The following is a 16405-nucleotide window of genomic DNA, read 5'->3' as shown; positions in this document are numbered from 1 at the left end:
TCGGTGGGTGTAAGGAGAAGTTTACAGCCCTTGGGAGACCTTGCTGACACCTCTCAGGTTGGAAATTGCAGCTGCCTTGGCACGCTCCCGGGAAATACAGTTGGAGGGGGGATGAGGGGATTTTTTAAGAGGGTTATTACCAAAGTAACCTTGGGAAAAGCCTACTTCACAGCTGTGTGCCTGGGGAGCAGTCCTTTCTGGGCTCATGTGAGGATTGGATCCCAGACTAATATTGCTACAGAAACCCCATTACATACACAGTCAATGCTGTGTGGATCCAGGGTTCCCTCACTTCATGCAACAGCCCTGTTCCTGCGAAGTTTCTTGCAAACTGGATTTTGAGACGTGAGATACCATTTTCCATTGGGATGTTAACAGCTTGTGCTCACTAACATGTGGTCTTTATAGTACTTCTTGTACTCTGGCCTCTCTGTTAAGTAACAAAAGCTCTGCAAGTCATCACTCAAATGCCCTGGGAGAGCTTCCTAGGGATGGAAATCCTTTAGCAAAGGGACCACTTACTTTTGATTTCTATTCAGGTGTTAAGAGTTCAGTTGATGTGATTCTCTGCACATGAGGCTGATAGACGTAGCTCACATTTAATGAGCATTTACCCTGTGCCAGTCCCTGTGCTAAGTAAGGGCTTTCCAGGGATGAAGGATCGAAGGATGGGGAGTAGCAGGACTGTCAAGTCTGTGGTTGTGGGAAAGCTGGAATGAGCGGGGCAGACTCGGAAAGGCTTATGGGATCACTGCAGAACAGCGTTAAGCTGTGGAATCGCCGTCGGCCTGGCAATCTGAGTGGGACAAAGTCTCAGAGATCATCTCCATCCCAGCCCTTTGCTAGCACCAGCTCAGAAGCCTCTGGATCCACGCAGCCGCCATGCAGGCTGCCATGCAGCAGAGGGCCAGGGAGCTGCTCTTCTAAAGCCAATGCTCGTGGCCAAGAGGAAGAAGGACAGACACAGCTGTAAACGCCTACTCTTTTGACAGCCTTCCCCCTTTGCAGCCCCTCAAGGACTGGATGGGTCTGCTTGGCCTTCACACCCACATTGTCAGGGCAAGTTGATTAAAGGGGAAGCATTTAGCACTGGGGTGAGGATGTTTAAGGGAGGGAGAGAAGGTGACTAAAATTAAAAATTGAACTCCATGAGAGGGGGGCTACACTTTGCTAACCCTAACTCTGAATCTGGAATATTATCGTTATTATCAACACAAATTGGCATTAGAGTATTTTCTCTTTCCTCTGGCTTTCTCTATAAATTCACTTTTTTTGGTGCACAAATTCATATAGCTCTTTATTGACAGAATTTGTGGTTAGGAGAGAAGTTTAGTCATATCTCTCTGCATCTACAATTCAATGATTCGGCATTTTAAGAGTTTACCCTAACTCCTTGCCTAATGTAAGTTTCAAGAGGACTTAAAAAAATTCTTACAACACTTAACACAATTTCTTCCACATGGTGTATGGAAGATGTATAGATACATATGTATAAACAAACATGTATGCATAGAGAAGCACAAATATGTATAAACAAACATGCATGTTTCTTTAGGAAAATGAGTAGATACTACACTAAATAGTATTTGAGTTAAATGTTTACCAAATCCAGTGCTGGTATCATATTGAATCAAAGGTGTCTTAACACTTCCTTCATCTGTAGTGCAGATGACCTGGAAAAAGAAAGCTAGACAAAGGTAAATGAGTCAGTTATTCAACATCTACAAACAGTGGGCACAGTTCCAGAAAAGCAATGTATTATAGCATGAAGAAGTCTGAAAACAGGATTCCACATCAAGTTATGAGGTTTTACCTATTATGCAAACTTATTTCTAACTTAAAAACTATCAAGAAAAACAGCTATCATTAGTGTAATAACGTATATAACGTATATGTTATTACATATATGTTCCCTATATAATAACATATATATATGTAACAGAACTAAAGAAGTTTAGAGATTACATAGCAAAGGAAAAGAATTATCTGAAGAATAAAGGCTAATTCACAGAATGTATCTTGTTATGCATATAATCGGAACCTGTTCCTTTAAACTTACAGGTGTTCCTTTCACTAGGCAACCCAGAGTTTCCTACCAAGCAGGAAGGCTCAACAGGGATCTGGGAAATCAAATGATCTAAATACCTCTTACAGTAGCCAGGAACCTGAGGGAAGTGAGTCTTGTAAGTCACACAGATGATTAGAGGCCTGGCCAGGGTTAGAACCCGTATTTCCCAACTTCCAGGCCATCTCCCCATCCCAACAAACTGCCCAGGTGACCGAGAACTGTGATCATGAAAATGTGGAGCTGAATTGTTGTAAAAATGCTACTGATAAGTTTCAAACGCTGTAAATGCAATGCTGGAGCTCATTGTTTACCTGCCCCTTTTAGCCAAAAGAAATAGTACATATTTTCAAGGAAACTAAAAAAAATCAACCACTAATGAATTCACTGTATAAGACCAGATTGCCCAAAAGGGCCTCACATCTATTGGTCCTGTGGCCATGTTTATCATTAGAAGATACTTAGTACCTTGAAAAGCTTTTTCTCATTTCAATTTAAAAACAAGACAAACAGAAGAAGGACATGGAATTAAGTAGGGAGAAAGTATTCAGTTTTAGAGGGAAGAGCGTTGTTGTTTCAAGAACAGATACCGATGTTGGTTAAGGAAAGCCCTTACTCAGGGTCTAAGATTTGGGGATGGTCATGGCCTGATTATGCTCTCTTTGGAGGCTGTGGATGCATCGAGAGAGTCTCCGAAGTCCCTAAAAGTGTGTTATTTTGGGATACTCTTTGCCTGTGGGTTTTATCTCTCTAGTGCACATAACCTGCCCTCTGGTCTTGTTCCTGGGGACCCTCATGTCAGCAGAGGCAGTGCTCAGAGGAAGCGTCATCAGGAAAACCTGACTGATGCCGAGCAGTCGCTTTCCCACGAGAAGTGACCACTTAACCCAGAACATGTTAATGATGACCATCGGAGGTCACCTTTCAGATTGTCAGATTGTGCATCTCGGAAAGCTGGGAAACCCAGCTTTTCGTGCCCTGAGAAATGGGAATGGGAAACTCACTTCTGTCCGCGGTCTTTGGGATGTAGAGGGTGGTGTCGAGGCCGCTGTACACGCGCTGCCCTCCATCGGTCAAGACGAACTCCTTCAGCCGCCCGTTCAGCAGGAAGGAGCCACTCCAGTCCACACATACCACGGATAGATTGCTGTCCACCGAGAAAGGGGCACGGTACTGGGGCACTGTTGGGAGAAGGATGTAAGTTCTAAAAATAGTTGGACGAAGGTTCTAGTTCTAAAAATAGTTGAGAGAAGGTTGCAAGTTCTAAAAAGAGGTGGAAGAAGTTTCTAAGTTCTAAAGATAAGTGGGAGAAGGTTGTAAGTTCTAAAAATATGTGGGAGAAGGTTGTAAGTCCTAAAAATAGTGTGCTTTTTATTTTAAAATATGAGCACACATTTTTTTTTGTCCTTGCTGGAACCCTTCCTATTTCCCTTACTGCTTAAAGGGAAAAACTGGCTTTGGGGGTGAAAAGAAAACCATGGGAACGCATGTGAAATGCTTTCTCAGCAATGTCGCACCTGCTTTCCAAACAAAAATCAATGGAGAGTGGTGTTTTATGAAATACAACTATTAACATACAATGGTTCTGCTCATCAGCATAGCCCCGGAGCTTATATTTTGTTGCATTTTCCTTCTTTTAACAGGTAAAGTATCCTTAACACTATTAACTACAGTGGATAGCTATTTTTCATATCAAATCAATATTTATTGCTACAAAGCCCCAAGGACTAGATGAAGTTAATACTTTATTTTCTCCTAACTAAACTGCTTAGATGGTGAATTATGTTCCTTTGGCACCCATTTATTTTTAAAGCTTTTTCTTGAGCCGTTCGTTTGTTTTCTAAGATAGTTAAAGAGCCTTGCAAATAGCAATTCGAGTATAATAATTCATTGCCCTGACTAATCAATCAATAGCACAGTACATTAGTATATAATCAAGTTCAGGTCTCCTAAGTATTGTATCAGATAGAGAAGCAACGTTGTGTGCATTTAACAGGCATGAGAACTTTTCGTTTTTCAACTCCTTACTACAATAAAGGAAGAATAATCCTTAACTGAGGCTCATCTTTTAAATGAATCATTTCTGTAGGAACAAATGAAGGGGTATCATATCATCTTGTCAAGTCAGAAGAGATTTATTTCATGAGATCTCATTTTCTCCAGAATAATCAATACATTTGTAAGAGCATTAAGATCCAGCTATATATGAAATTGGCTTTTAAGAAAAGAAAAAAAAAGTGAGTGGTAGAAATAAATTGGATATCCTTTTTTCCTCTAAAAATTAAATCCATCTGTTGCTGATGTGAGGAAATATAACAAAATAAGGAATAATTACGCTTTTGTGATCGTAAGATTCAACCATGAAGACAAATTTGATTCTCATCTTTTAAAATAAGATATTTTCATAAAGTTATAGGAAAATTTTTCTGCAAATACTGAAACAAGAGCTATCAAGCCCTCTTTAAATATATTTTTTTAACACAAATTGTGCCTAATATCACAATGGAACATACGATTGTATTTGTCTGTGGCTTCCCTCTGTCACTTAATTTCAGTAGATTTCCACTTCTCCCCTACATCGTAACAGTACAGATAAGGAGAAGGCTTGTAAACAGTACAGAAATAGAAAGGAAGGGGCTTTATTTGCCTTGCAGGATTTGGAGATCTTCCTGAGGAAAAAGAGTGATCAAACTATCAAAATAATCAGGAATAACGGATTTGAAGACTGAGAAAATGATAACAGCTACTATGCCAATAAAGCAGTACAATGCAAGTACAATAAAGTACTTGATGTACTTTATTTTATTTAATCCTCAAAACAATCTTGTAAGAATGAGTTCCTAATTTTCCATGTGAGGAGACTAAAGTTTAGAGAGATCAAATAATCTGCTTCATGTCAGTAGCTGGTAGGGGACAAAGGATCTGAACCCAGGCCTGCTTAACGCCAAAGCCCGTGCTTTTTTGTTAAAATCAGTACACATGTATTTAAAGGAGCATGCTTTACTAATTCACTTTATGGGTGCCCTTCAGTGGTGAGTGGGTTCACCCTGATTGTTAAATATTCAGGAATTTTGTGAGTTGGTTATTAAACCCAGCCACTATTAAAAATTAAATCATATAAACCTAAATAAATTATATTAAAACAAAGGTAATAAATATTAAAACTTTGTAACTTCTTAATTATTTCACTACCTTTTATTATCTATGCTCTCATGCTGTTTCAATCTATTGTATCGGGATGGTGGAAATATTACATAATGCTACACGATCTCTTCCCAACTCTGTGTTCAGTGCTGTCACGTTGGCAACTTGAAATCACCCAAGCAGGAGTACTTTACACCATGGAAATTGGTGAGCGCTTCAAGTCAGGACATTTTTCTTTCATGGAGGCCAGTTGTTAAACATTTACACCTCACCTCTGCTCTTCCACTGCAGGTGTAATTCAGGCAGAGGGGGCGGAATATGTTGCTAATGCTTCTCTAGACCCTCTTCTGATCACGTTTATATAAAATTGCAAATACTGTTTTCAAAGCATCTTCTGGTTTGTATTCTTCGATCCACATTTTCTCTCTGCTAGTTTGTATAATGAGTTAAAAGGAACATAAATGGTATTGAAACCCCCTACAACAGCCAGTGAACTATTGTGTTTTTCCATGTCTGTGGATCCAGTAAACAGATTAAGAGAACGCTTTCTCCTTCAGTGCTACTGCAACCTTCAGCCACTTCTTCCATGTCAAGGAAGAATAGAAAGGCAGGACATCTTAAATCTGTTCATTCTGTTCTTCCAGCATAAGGGGAAAATGTCTGGCAATGACTAAGTTTCATGTTGAAAAACAGAATTGGTGACAACCTGCAAAGCTCACATAGCTGTTTTGGCCTGGCCTTCTGGCGATACACACACAAAACCTGGAACAAGTAGAAAAATTGGCTTATAAATATACAGATCTCCCTTGACTTAGGATGGGGTTACGCCCGCTAAGCCCATCATAAATTGAAAATATCCTACGTTGAAAATGCACTTAATACACAGAAGCTACCAAACATCATAGCTCAGCCTAGCCCACCTTAAACGTGCTCAGAACACTCACATTAGCCTACTGGGCAGAAAGCATTTAATGCAAAGTCTATTTTACACTGAACGGTTGAGTATCTCCTATAATTTATTGCAAACTGTACTGCAAGTGAAAAACAGAATGGGTGTCGGGTATGGAATGGTTGTAAGTGTATTGGTGGTTTACCCTTTTGATGGCGTGGCTGACGGGGAGCTGCCCTCAGCATCATGAGAGAGAATCATACTACAGATCGCTAGCCTGACAAAGATCAATATTCAAAGTTTGAAATAGTTTCTACTGAATGTGTATCACTTTGGCACCATCGTGAAGTCAAACCATTGTGCATAAGGGACAGTCTGTACTGTAAACGGTAATTGCTTCTCAAAGCTGGTGGTGGTGTTTTGTCCCATTCCTCGTATGGAGTAGCGTTTTTTATTAAGTCAGAATTCATTTGACTACACTTTCATTTCAGGAATAAGTGTTTCTCACAGTTCTTTATGGGTTTGTGAAGGGAGGATAGCGAGAGGAATAGGCAAAAAGGTAAAAGGAGGTTACACAATTAGGCAGTAGACGTTATGAAGAACGATTACACTTTGCTTTGATTATAGGTTGGGTGACAAAGGACACTGATTGCGTGGTGCCAATGGTAAACGTGAGACGTTCTGGATGCGTTCACTCACTCACTAAACAACACATTTTGGGTATCTAAGACTCTGCCCAGTGCTGGAGATAAGATGGAGAGAATGAGAGCCAAAGGAAGCGCACATTCAAGGGGAAAGATGCGCCCTCTGTCGGGGGTCTGCCCAACTCAAGCTGGTTATGAGAAGTTCAAAGGGAGGCAAGGAAGCTGGGTGTGAGCGTCTGGATTTCAAGCAGGGAGCTCGGGGAGGAGGTGGCCATTTGGGAGTCAGCCTTCGGAACTGAAGCCCTGGAGGAGATGAACTCAGCTGAAGAGGGAAGAGGTGAGGCGGGAAGGAGAGGAAAAAAGAAGGAAGGGGATAAAAGGGAAAGTGTGAGCAGACAAAGTTTAGGGTTGAGGCTTAAAAACCTTGGCTGGTGGAAGATCAAGCAACAAAGTTGACTAACACTGAACATCCAAAGACGCAGGTTTCCCAGGAGAGACTTGTCATGAAAACGAAGGGGAGCCACTTTCTACCAAGGATGGAGGCTTCAATCACGTTGAATGTTCCCAACGTTCCCCAATGTTCCCAAAAAAGCCCACTGGATTATCAGTGTGGAGGTCAAGGGCAAATTTAGGAAGAGATTTTCATGCAAGGATGAGGTGGAAATCAGTGTGGAGGAAGTTAAAGAACATGTGGGAAGAAAGAAAATGGGAAAGCACTTGAAGACCATTCTTTAGAAGAGTTGTCTCTGTGGGGAGGAGCTGGGGCAGGAACCAGAGGGGAAATGGAGTCTGTTCGCTTTAACATTAGAAAGGCAGAAGCAACAGTGATACACTGAAGATTAAGGATAGAAAAATGATGAATAGTAGTGAAGGAAGTGGTACTCAAAGCACAAGAGGCAGGTTTATTTCAGATGAAGGACCACCCCTTCCTGCCGTGTCCCTGGCGGGAATGATGCAGATGCAGGACACGTGGCTGTCTAGGGTGGGAAGGGAGCAAATTACTGACTGATGACATTTCCTTTCCTGGTGAATTACAAGGCAAGGAGTTCTGCCAAGACTCTAGGGAGAGGTGGGTGAGGATTGTATAGGCTTGCGGGAAAGGGATGAGAAGAAGTGGAAGGTTTGAGGAGGGTGGAGAAGGTCTGAAATCTCTATTACAGAAAGTAGGTAGTGAGTTGACCAGGTTAACACAGCAGTACCGAGGGTGCTGCTGAGCTGGGTGATCCTGAGCTTAGAGTAACACTTCTACCTTCTAGGTGTGGAAACTGGAGGGACTTAAGCTCTGGCTTTAGCTCATCATATAGCTCCAGGAGCCTCACTTCAGATTCTAATCAATGTGAATGGCATCCTGGAATTGTAGTGCACAGTCCACAGCCCTGCCTCAGTTTTCTCACCTATAAATTTGGTTAATAATAGTACTTAACTTCATAGGTTTGTGGTAAGGATTATTTGTAAAACGCTTGAACAGTGCCAGGAACGAGCAAGTGCTCTCTAAAAATGACCTCTTGCGAACATCCTGCCATGTTACTGCTCGGGTACATTAAAGTCTTCGTATGAGGCAGTGAACTTTCACGAATGCATAACTCTTACTTCTAAAAATGTCAGTGCCAAATACCGGAGATGAGGTTATAATCTGATATAATGTTTCTGGAAAGCAAATTTGCAATAAGTGTGCAAAGCCTTAAAATTCCTGATGTAGTAAATTCCATTTGTTGCCATTTAAGAAGATAACCAGACATTCACACAAAGATTTGTTCACAAACTTTCTCACCACATTTATAAAAGGAAAATATTAGAAACAACTGAAATGCCCAATTTATTCATAGGATGCAATGTTATATAGCCATTAACCTTGGTGGCTAAAGAGTTTTTAATGCCATGGGAAATGCAAATAAAATAATGTCAAGTATAAAAAGCAGACTATGAAATTTTCATTAGCGTATGATCTCAGCCATGTAATAACAACTCTGCATAGAAAAGGGATTAAAGGAATGAATTACGCCAAAATATTAATGGTGGTTGCCTCTGGGTGTGGTGGGATTATAAGCAGGACTGGCTTTATGGTTGTGTGACCTGTGCAGATGCCAGGATCCCTCATGTAGAAGAATTATGGACTTAGTTTGATGCTCTGCTGTCATTATCTTGAAATTGTTAACGATTTTTGAACAAGGGGCCCCATATTTTCATTTTCCAGTGGAACCCACAAATGACGTAGCTGGCTGTAATTACAAGTACTTATTTTATTCTTAATACCTTTTGTATTTGCCATTTTAAAACAGTAGACATATAAACCTTATAAAATCTGAAAAGGACTTATTTTATAGAAATGTCAGGAGGCCCCAACGGATTAGCTAATTGCCCTTTTCTGCACTCAGTAGCCCTTTTGCTTTTCCTGGCAGCGCCGTATATCAAAGCTTTCCAGAAATGCGAGCTATGACGCCACGTCATTTGAAAAGAAAAGGAATGGCAAACTTCTCTAAAAAGTTAGCTCAAAATAAATAAAGAAAAGAAGTCATCTTACCCATGTATTAGCTTTCTCTTAATTGGTTTTCATCCCATTGCTACATGAAAAATCTTCCTAAATGCACTCTTGATCTCCATATTATTGAATCCAATGGGCATTTTTCCCCCATAGTCATGTTCACTGATGTCTCAGTAGCATTCGAAGGAACTGAACACTCAGTCCTTTTAGCAAACTGTTTTCCCCCTACCTTTCAGGACAAGCTTCCCCTGCGGCTGCCCTCCTACCTTTTTGGCTTATGGTGGCAGCCACTTCTACTCACATTCTTTTTGGGTGATGAAGCTGATCCAGTCAGAGGCCGTGCTGCCCAAATCATTGTGGGCTACCACCCTCAGCTTGTAGGTGGTGTAGGGCTGGAGACCCCCGAGGCTGGCTCTCAGCCCTGGCCCAGCGTACTTTGTCTCGGTTTGGCTAGGAGTACAGGGGGTGGCTGAATCCGGGGGGCAGGCCATGTAGACCTGGAGCTCATAGCTGGAATGAGAATGGACACGTAAAGAGAAAACAGGCAAAGGAATCAGTCTCACTCTCTTTTAAACCTGTTGATGTTTTGTTCTCACTGAACTGCCAGCTCTTTCAAATTCCCATTGGTGGGAGACTGTTCTCAGAAACACTTTATTTAATGCTGTTGGAAATGGGCAGCAGATGGAACCAGAGAAATGATAAGAGAAGTCACATGTATACACATGTTGCTGTCCACCCAGCAGCCAGGAATCCTTGTTGGTAGAGATAAGATATTTCTCTCTTTTTAGAAGAGAGTGATAAAACTGTTCTTCTATGTTGAAAATAAAGAATATCTGTTTTTCCTCCAGATTATCTTGAGTGAAATAACTTCCGTGGTCTTTCAAACAGTGGTTCATTACGACATTTTAAATTAGATCAAGGAAATTCTGATTTAGTCACAGAAGTTCCTTATGTTCTAGCTGAGCCCTGTAGAATGAAACATTCCAGGGAACCATGAGGAAGAGCACATCCTTTCAATGAATGGGAACACACTGCCTTGTCCTTTTTTATTTTTTGGATGCACTGCACGGCATGAGGGACCAGGGATCGATCCCGTGCCCCCTGCAGTGGAAGTGCTGAGTCTTAGCCACTGGACCGCCAGGGAAGTCCTTGCCTCGCCTTTCTTATTTAAAGAAAATTTTGTTGTTCACCTTGCTATCCTTAGCTGATTTATGATTGAAACACTTTGTGGGGAATGTGACCACTCAAATCAATTGATTTGTCTAATTTGCTATAGGTGTCTGTTCAATCAGCAAGTCTTCCTTGGGGAGGGCTGGGTAGCTGCATGTCCGTGTTCATGTCTTATTTCGGTTTCTTTGTCCTTTTGGCTCTCCCACGCTACCTTTGAATGACGCCGTTGGGGAACAGCGGGGGACTCCACTGGAAGGAGGCTGTCCTCGAGGCCAGTGTCTGGATCTGGGGACAGGACAGTCCTGATGGCGGAGCAGAAGGAGTTCTCAGCTCTGCTGTTGGCCCTTGGCTGCAACAATTGAAGCAGGTACAGGCCTCCACCCCAATGGAGTAGGTCGTGAAGGGCTGCAGGCCATGAAGTGTCTGCTGGGTGGCCAGGCCTTCAGCCAGCTGCAGGAGGAGAGAGAAGACTAGATGAGGCCCAGTGGCAAGTCACAGACAGTTGGTTCACTTTTACCGTGTACCATGCGTTCTATGAATAGAGTGCCGTGCTAGTTACTCTGGGAGATGCACCCTGGCATCTATCACAATATTTACCCTGAGGAATGACCAATCCAGCTGGAGAGGCATGGCTTAAACATGCAAAAACATGGAATGAGATAACAGTTTGATAGAAGTTTGAGGCAACAGGGTAGAAATCACAGGGAACAATGTTGTCTATTACCATAAAGAGATATTAGAAAATGGCTCAAAAAATCACAAAATACTGACTGGGTTCTGTGACCCTCAGAATGCTGCCTTTTCGAAAAACAAAATCTATATTTGAATTAGATTTCTAAGTCAACATTCACTAAGGTCCGTATTCTGCCATTGTTACTTGCATGTAATTTTGGGGTCAAAACTCCCCTCAGATCCCCTCAAATCTTAGAGTTGAGTATTTAAGAGCTTGAAATATATATTATCTATTTGTATATTAACATATGTAAGAGTTTGAAAGTCCATGTCTTCCTCTAAGGGTATGGATCTGTATGAAATATAGTTTTTTCTCAATTATCTTTGTTGCATTATAAACTTTTTGGTTTCTCTGGAGCAAATACTTTTACCTTATTGTGCTTTTACTAAGTGCTCTTTGGAATAGAAGAGCTCAGAAACTAGAAACTCATTTTCACGTTGACATAAGCAACATTTAATTAAGAAGAGCTACCTGTTGTTTAAAAAAATGCATACAAGGCACTCCAAATAGAAATTATTTGAGTTTATTAATATTATCATTTTATAAGCATGGATAATCAAGGGTTGATTGTATTTACATCATCTATATTTATTGAATCGGAAGCCTTGTAGAAAATATGCTAATATTTCTTTAACATTCCATACAAGACTTCCTTGCATGTGAGTTATCTTTTGAAATTGTGTTTCACTACCTGCCACGCTGGCCTCAGAGGATTTCTCCACACTTGCCAAAATTGTTCCCTCGATTGGTCTAAATAATTTATCATGTCATACCAGGATCTGTGCAATTTCTCTATGAGGTTTGTGTGAACAAAGTATTCTAATCTATACTTATTTATGAGAAATGTGAGAGTGACACCAGCTGTCCTGCAGAGAAAAGAGACTTCATCCCCTGGCAGGTAGTGTCTTCATTTAAATAATGCAGGAACTGGTCTAGTTGATTATTTAGTGTCCCTTTCAGTGAACGGCTTGGCTAAAACACAGTGTGAAAGATGATTTCCCTCCACAGACCATCCTGTCTCCTCGATGTGCCCCAAATGTGCTAATACACGAACAGCGGAGTAGGGCTGAGCTGAGCTGTTCTGTTGTTTCTTCCAAAGACCTAGAACTTTCTAGAAGTCACCAAAACAAAGTCTGAGATTTCAGTGTGCTATTAGAGATTTGCTCGTGCCAAAATGGGGATTCCGAGGATATCCTTTGCTCTACTTTTTCCTTTTTCATATTAAGATTTACACCACCAACAGAGACCCTTTGTTGGCCCCTTACTATAAGCCACTACTACGCTGAGTGCTTGACATGTGTTTTCTAATTAAATTAATTCAACTAATTTGGTTATCTCTAAAGTCTTAGGTTCCTTAAAAGATCTGTGGAGTCTTTAATACCACATTTAGCCCTCCTCTCCCAGAGCATTTACATATATTCTGTACGTTTCCTAACGCTATTTCTTTGCAGAGGGATCTTTGTGCCACTAAGGTCACCACAGGGCAATTGAGAACAGATGGATAAGAAAGAAGTATCAAGGGGAAGAAAAAGCAAGGACACCATGGTTTATGATTCTTCCGTCGTGGAGCACAGGCTGTGGACGCGCAGGCTCAGCGGCCACGGCTCACGGGCCCAGCCGCTCTGCAGCATGTGGGATTTTCCTGGACCGGGGCACGAACCCGCGTCCCCTGCATCGGCAGGCGGACTCTCAACCACTGCGCCACCGGGGAAGCCCCTATGATTTGTTTTAAATAAACCGATCAGAATGCTGCTGCTCACCACCGTCTGGGCCCCGCTGGTATCGTTGGAGAACAATCTGTAGAGACTGACAATCCCGTTGGGCTTCTGCGGGGCGCTGATGTTGACCACTGCTTGGGTGGCAGAGACGGCATGGAACTTGGGGGCCCTGACACCTTCCGGGGGGGCGGGCCCAGTTCTACACCGCGTCCAGCTACTGGAGGCTTTTCCTGCTGAATTCACGGCCCAGACCTCAAAAAGAAATCAGTAAGACCAGTCAAAAGCCAGAAAACTTCAGGCTGCAGAGAAGTTGGCAACTCAGAGCAACTGAAAACAACAGAATGAGATAAACTTGCATCTTGCAACTTCGTAATTGCAAAGGAGGGCGGGTCCTTCCTGTGTTTAGCCTTTGACCCTGTGAACACAGAGGGGGTCCTATTAGAGTCCCGATTTCTGAACGCAAGCTGGCTGATGGCTGATTTAAGCCTAATGAAAAACTGCTCATCTCTGTGCGGGGTGTGGAGTGATTTTGTCAGCTTCTGCAGACTGGATGGATCTGCAGACTCCATAAAACTCAGCAATTCTTAAACCCCGGCCCCACCCAATCTGCATGAAAATTGAATTTTCCTTTCATCAAGGAGGGAATAAACATATGGAAGGAGGTGTAATCTTATTTATCAAGCACCATTTGTATAATTAAACACGAATATCCTAAGAGGTTGCCTTAGGTCATCATTTGCATGAGTAAGTGATTTGTAGAATGTCAGGTACAATAGACAGAGGAGATGGATGTGTGAGTGGATAGGGTTAAATTAGGCCCAATAATAGCCAACCACACAGTGATCAATCAGGATGATAGATCTAAACGGCAATCCGAGCAGACTGTCTGCACGTCTAGGAGTCTTCCTTAGTAAGCTTTCGTGTTGTGCAGGTCTGACCTCAGGAAATTGTTCCCTCATTTGGTGTCTCTGTGTATTTATATATGTAAAGACACACACACAAATATTACAATATAGACAATATATACGCTACAGATAATAATTACAATATATACCATTATATGATATATACATGTTTTATATAATTATATAGGTGTGTGTATATATATATATGTATAAATTTGTTCTGAGCTTTTAAAGACAAGTCTGGAAAACTTGTTTGATTCTATAGTACACACGTTCTAGGTGTGCAGTGTTAAAAGAGCATGCAGAATGTTCAAAATACGAGATATTTAGAAAACACTGTAGGAGAATACTTTGCAGTGAGAGTTTAGTTTCATTTTTGTTTATTTTGCTTTCGCATCAATAATAATTTTAAGAGAATAAATAAATATTGGAGAGATTTTCAGTACTTAGGCTAACTTCTATCAGTGTCTCTGTACTTTTTTTTTTTTTTTTTGCAGATTTCTTCGTAAAAGTAAAATTTCTGATGTTGAATTGCTCTTGGATTGCTGTCAAATGCAAATCTCCAGCCTCTTGCTGATAGGATTGCCAGAAACCCTGTTTTGTCCCCCGGTTTTATTGAGAAATAGTTGACATACATGCCACATTTTAAAAAGAGGTAACTAACCTACTTACAAAGCAGAACCTGTTCTTTTCAGAGCTCTGATCCATTTCTCTCATAGTTTGCATAATAACCACTAACATCTGTATAAATTCTATACTTTACAAAGCACTTTAAGAAACGTTCGCTGACTTGGTCCTCACAACACAACCTCGTAAGGTGGCTGGAGAATGTATTATTAGCCCCTTTTACAGATGAGGAAATCAAGGCTCTGAAATGTGACTCTCGTTCAAGGTGACAGAAGTCACTAGAGCTGAAACTAGAATTCTACTCACCAATAAACTTTATTGCTCTTCCCAGTAAACTGTGCTTTTGATTCTGTATGTCATCCATACACATAAATAAGATACTCAGGATCATGAATATTAAATGACTTTTCTATAGACAATTACCTACCTGCAATTCTGGATTGGGTAAAGTCTCTTAGCTTGCAAGGGTAAACAGACATAACCAGGTTGTCTCGAATGATAGAGGTTTGTTTTGATAGGCCCAGGAAACTGTCTTAGCAATGGGAAAGCTAGGCTCCATGGAAAACAGAGTACAGGGCAGAACACAACTGTAGCTGCTCTCAGCATCCGCTCTGGAATGGCCATGGTCAGTCTTCCAACAGGGAGGGTAGCTATAGGAGGTAATTGGTGAGGAGGTCAGATTTCATGGCTGATGAGAAGGAGTCGTGGACTCCCCAGTCTGCTCCAGACCACCCTCTGTTACTGCTGATGTCTTGCGGTGGAGGATTTTTGATTACACGCCGAGTAACAAAGACTGAAAGGAAAATATTCTTGAGAAAGGGATGCAAAATAAGGTGCACATATTGATAACAAATTCTTTGCCAAGAGAAGGGCTTTGGTTGGTTGGTAATTTAAGGGTATACAGAATTTTAGTGGGGGCCACAAAGGATAGAGAACGCAAGGAGGAAAGTGCAACTGGGCTTGACAAAAGTTCAGCAAGTTGCCAATTAATTACTGAGCATCCCATCTATTAAGGCTTTTTAATGCTGCTGTTGGCAGATGGGACTAGACCTCATGCCTTTCTGCGCTACTTGGGCAAACGGGGGTGGAGGAGTCCTAGTTCCAAAACGTAATTTAATCCATGGTATTTTCAAATACTTGCATCTCAATAGTGTGGTATTTTGCTACGGATCTTTAGAAATATTCTCTTCTAAAACCTAGGCAATACAGAATTCCCCATCAGTAAGTGGAAATGTATGTAGGATCTAGCGTCTTTTGTCTTTGACAGGAGACCTTCATAATATAGTGCTTTTTTCCTAGTCTTTCTTTTTAGTATTCAATCAATTTGAGATCAAAATAGCATTCATATAAATCAACATGCTTATGCAAAGCAGGAGCAGCCTATTTACATGAGCTCCTCTGGAAATGAAAGCTGTTACAATGAAGAGAAAGCTGTGCTAATGAAGCATTATGGATTTCACAGACCTTGCACCAACAAGGCATCGTATCTTATACCAAACCACCAGAAGAAAAGTCAAAAAGAAACTGTCAGTGATATTCTTTCTTTCTCTCTCTGTCTCTCTCTCTCGAGGTAAAAAGTCCTTTATCCAAAAATCGCTGTAGATTTTTGTCTGTGCCCAGCTAAGCAAGAGATAAAGGAACTAGGGCTTTCCTGGTGGCTCAGTGGTTAAGAATCCGCCTGCCAATTCTGGGGACTCGGGTTCAAGCCCTGGTCCGGGAAGATCCCACATGCCGTGGAGCAACTAAGCCCGTGCGCCACAACTACTGAGACTACGCTCTATAGCCCACGAGCCACAACTACTGAAGCCCGCGTGCCGAGAGCCCGTGCTCCGCAACAACAGAAGCCACAGCAATGAGAAGCCCGCGTGCCACAACGAAGAGCAGCCCCCGCTTGCCGCAACTAGAGAGAGCCACGCGCAGCAACGAAGACCCAACGCAGCCAAAAAGAATAGAGTAAAACAATAAAATAAAATAAATAAATTTATTAAAAAAAGATAAAGGAACTAAAGTATAGTTCAAGGTTCAGGA

General features: G+C 41.5%; 1 protein-coding gene across 1 annotated transcript in view; it reads right to left on the bottom strand.

The window, feature by feature from the left end:
* The window catches only part of USH2A (usherin), a 770355-nt gene that overhangs the window by 38649 nt on the left and 715301 nt on the right, over positions 1-16405 (bottom strand). The window contains exons 64-68 of the mRNA XM_067729757.1: positions 12888-13097; positions 10606-10844; positions 9526-9734; positions 3070-3246; positions 1604-1687 (exon numbers count right to left, since the gene is read on the bottom strand). Of these exons, the coding sequence (XP_067585858.1) occupies positions 1604-1687; positions 3070-3246; positions 9526-9734; positions 10606-10844; positions 12888-13097 (919 nt within the window). The remainder of the gene's footprint in view (positions 1-1603; positions 1688-3069; positions 3247-9525; positions 9735-10605; positions 10845-12887; positions 13098-16405) is intronic.

This window comes from Pseudorca crassidens, chromosome 2, assembly GCF_039906515.1.
Source record: "Pseudorca crassidens isolate mPseCra1 chromosome 2, mPseCra1.hap1, whole genome shotgun sequence".
Taxonomy (NCBI): Eukaryota; Metazoa; Chordata; class Mammalia; order Artiodactyla; family Delphinidae; genus Pseudorca; species Pseudorca crassidens.
This window is presented reverse-complemented; position numbering and strand designations above follow the sequence as displayed.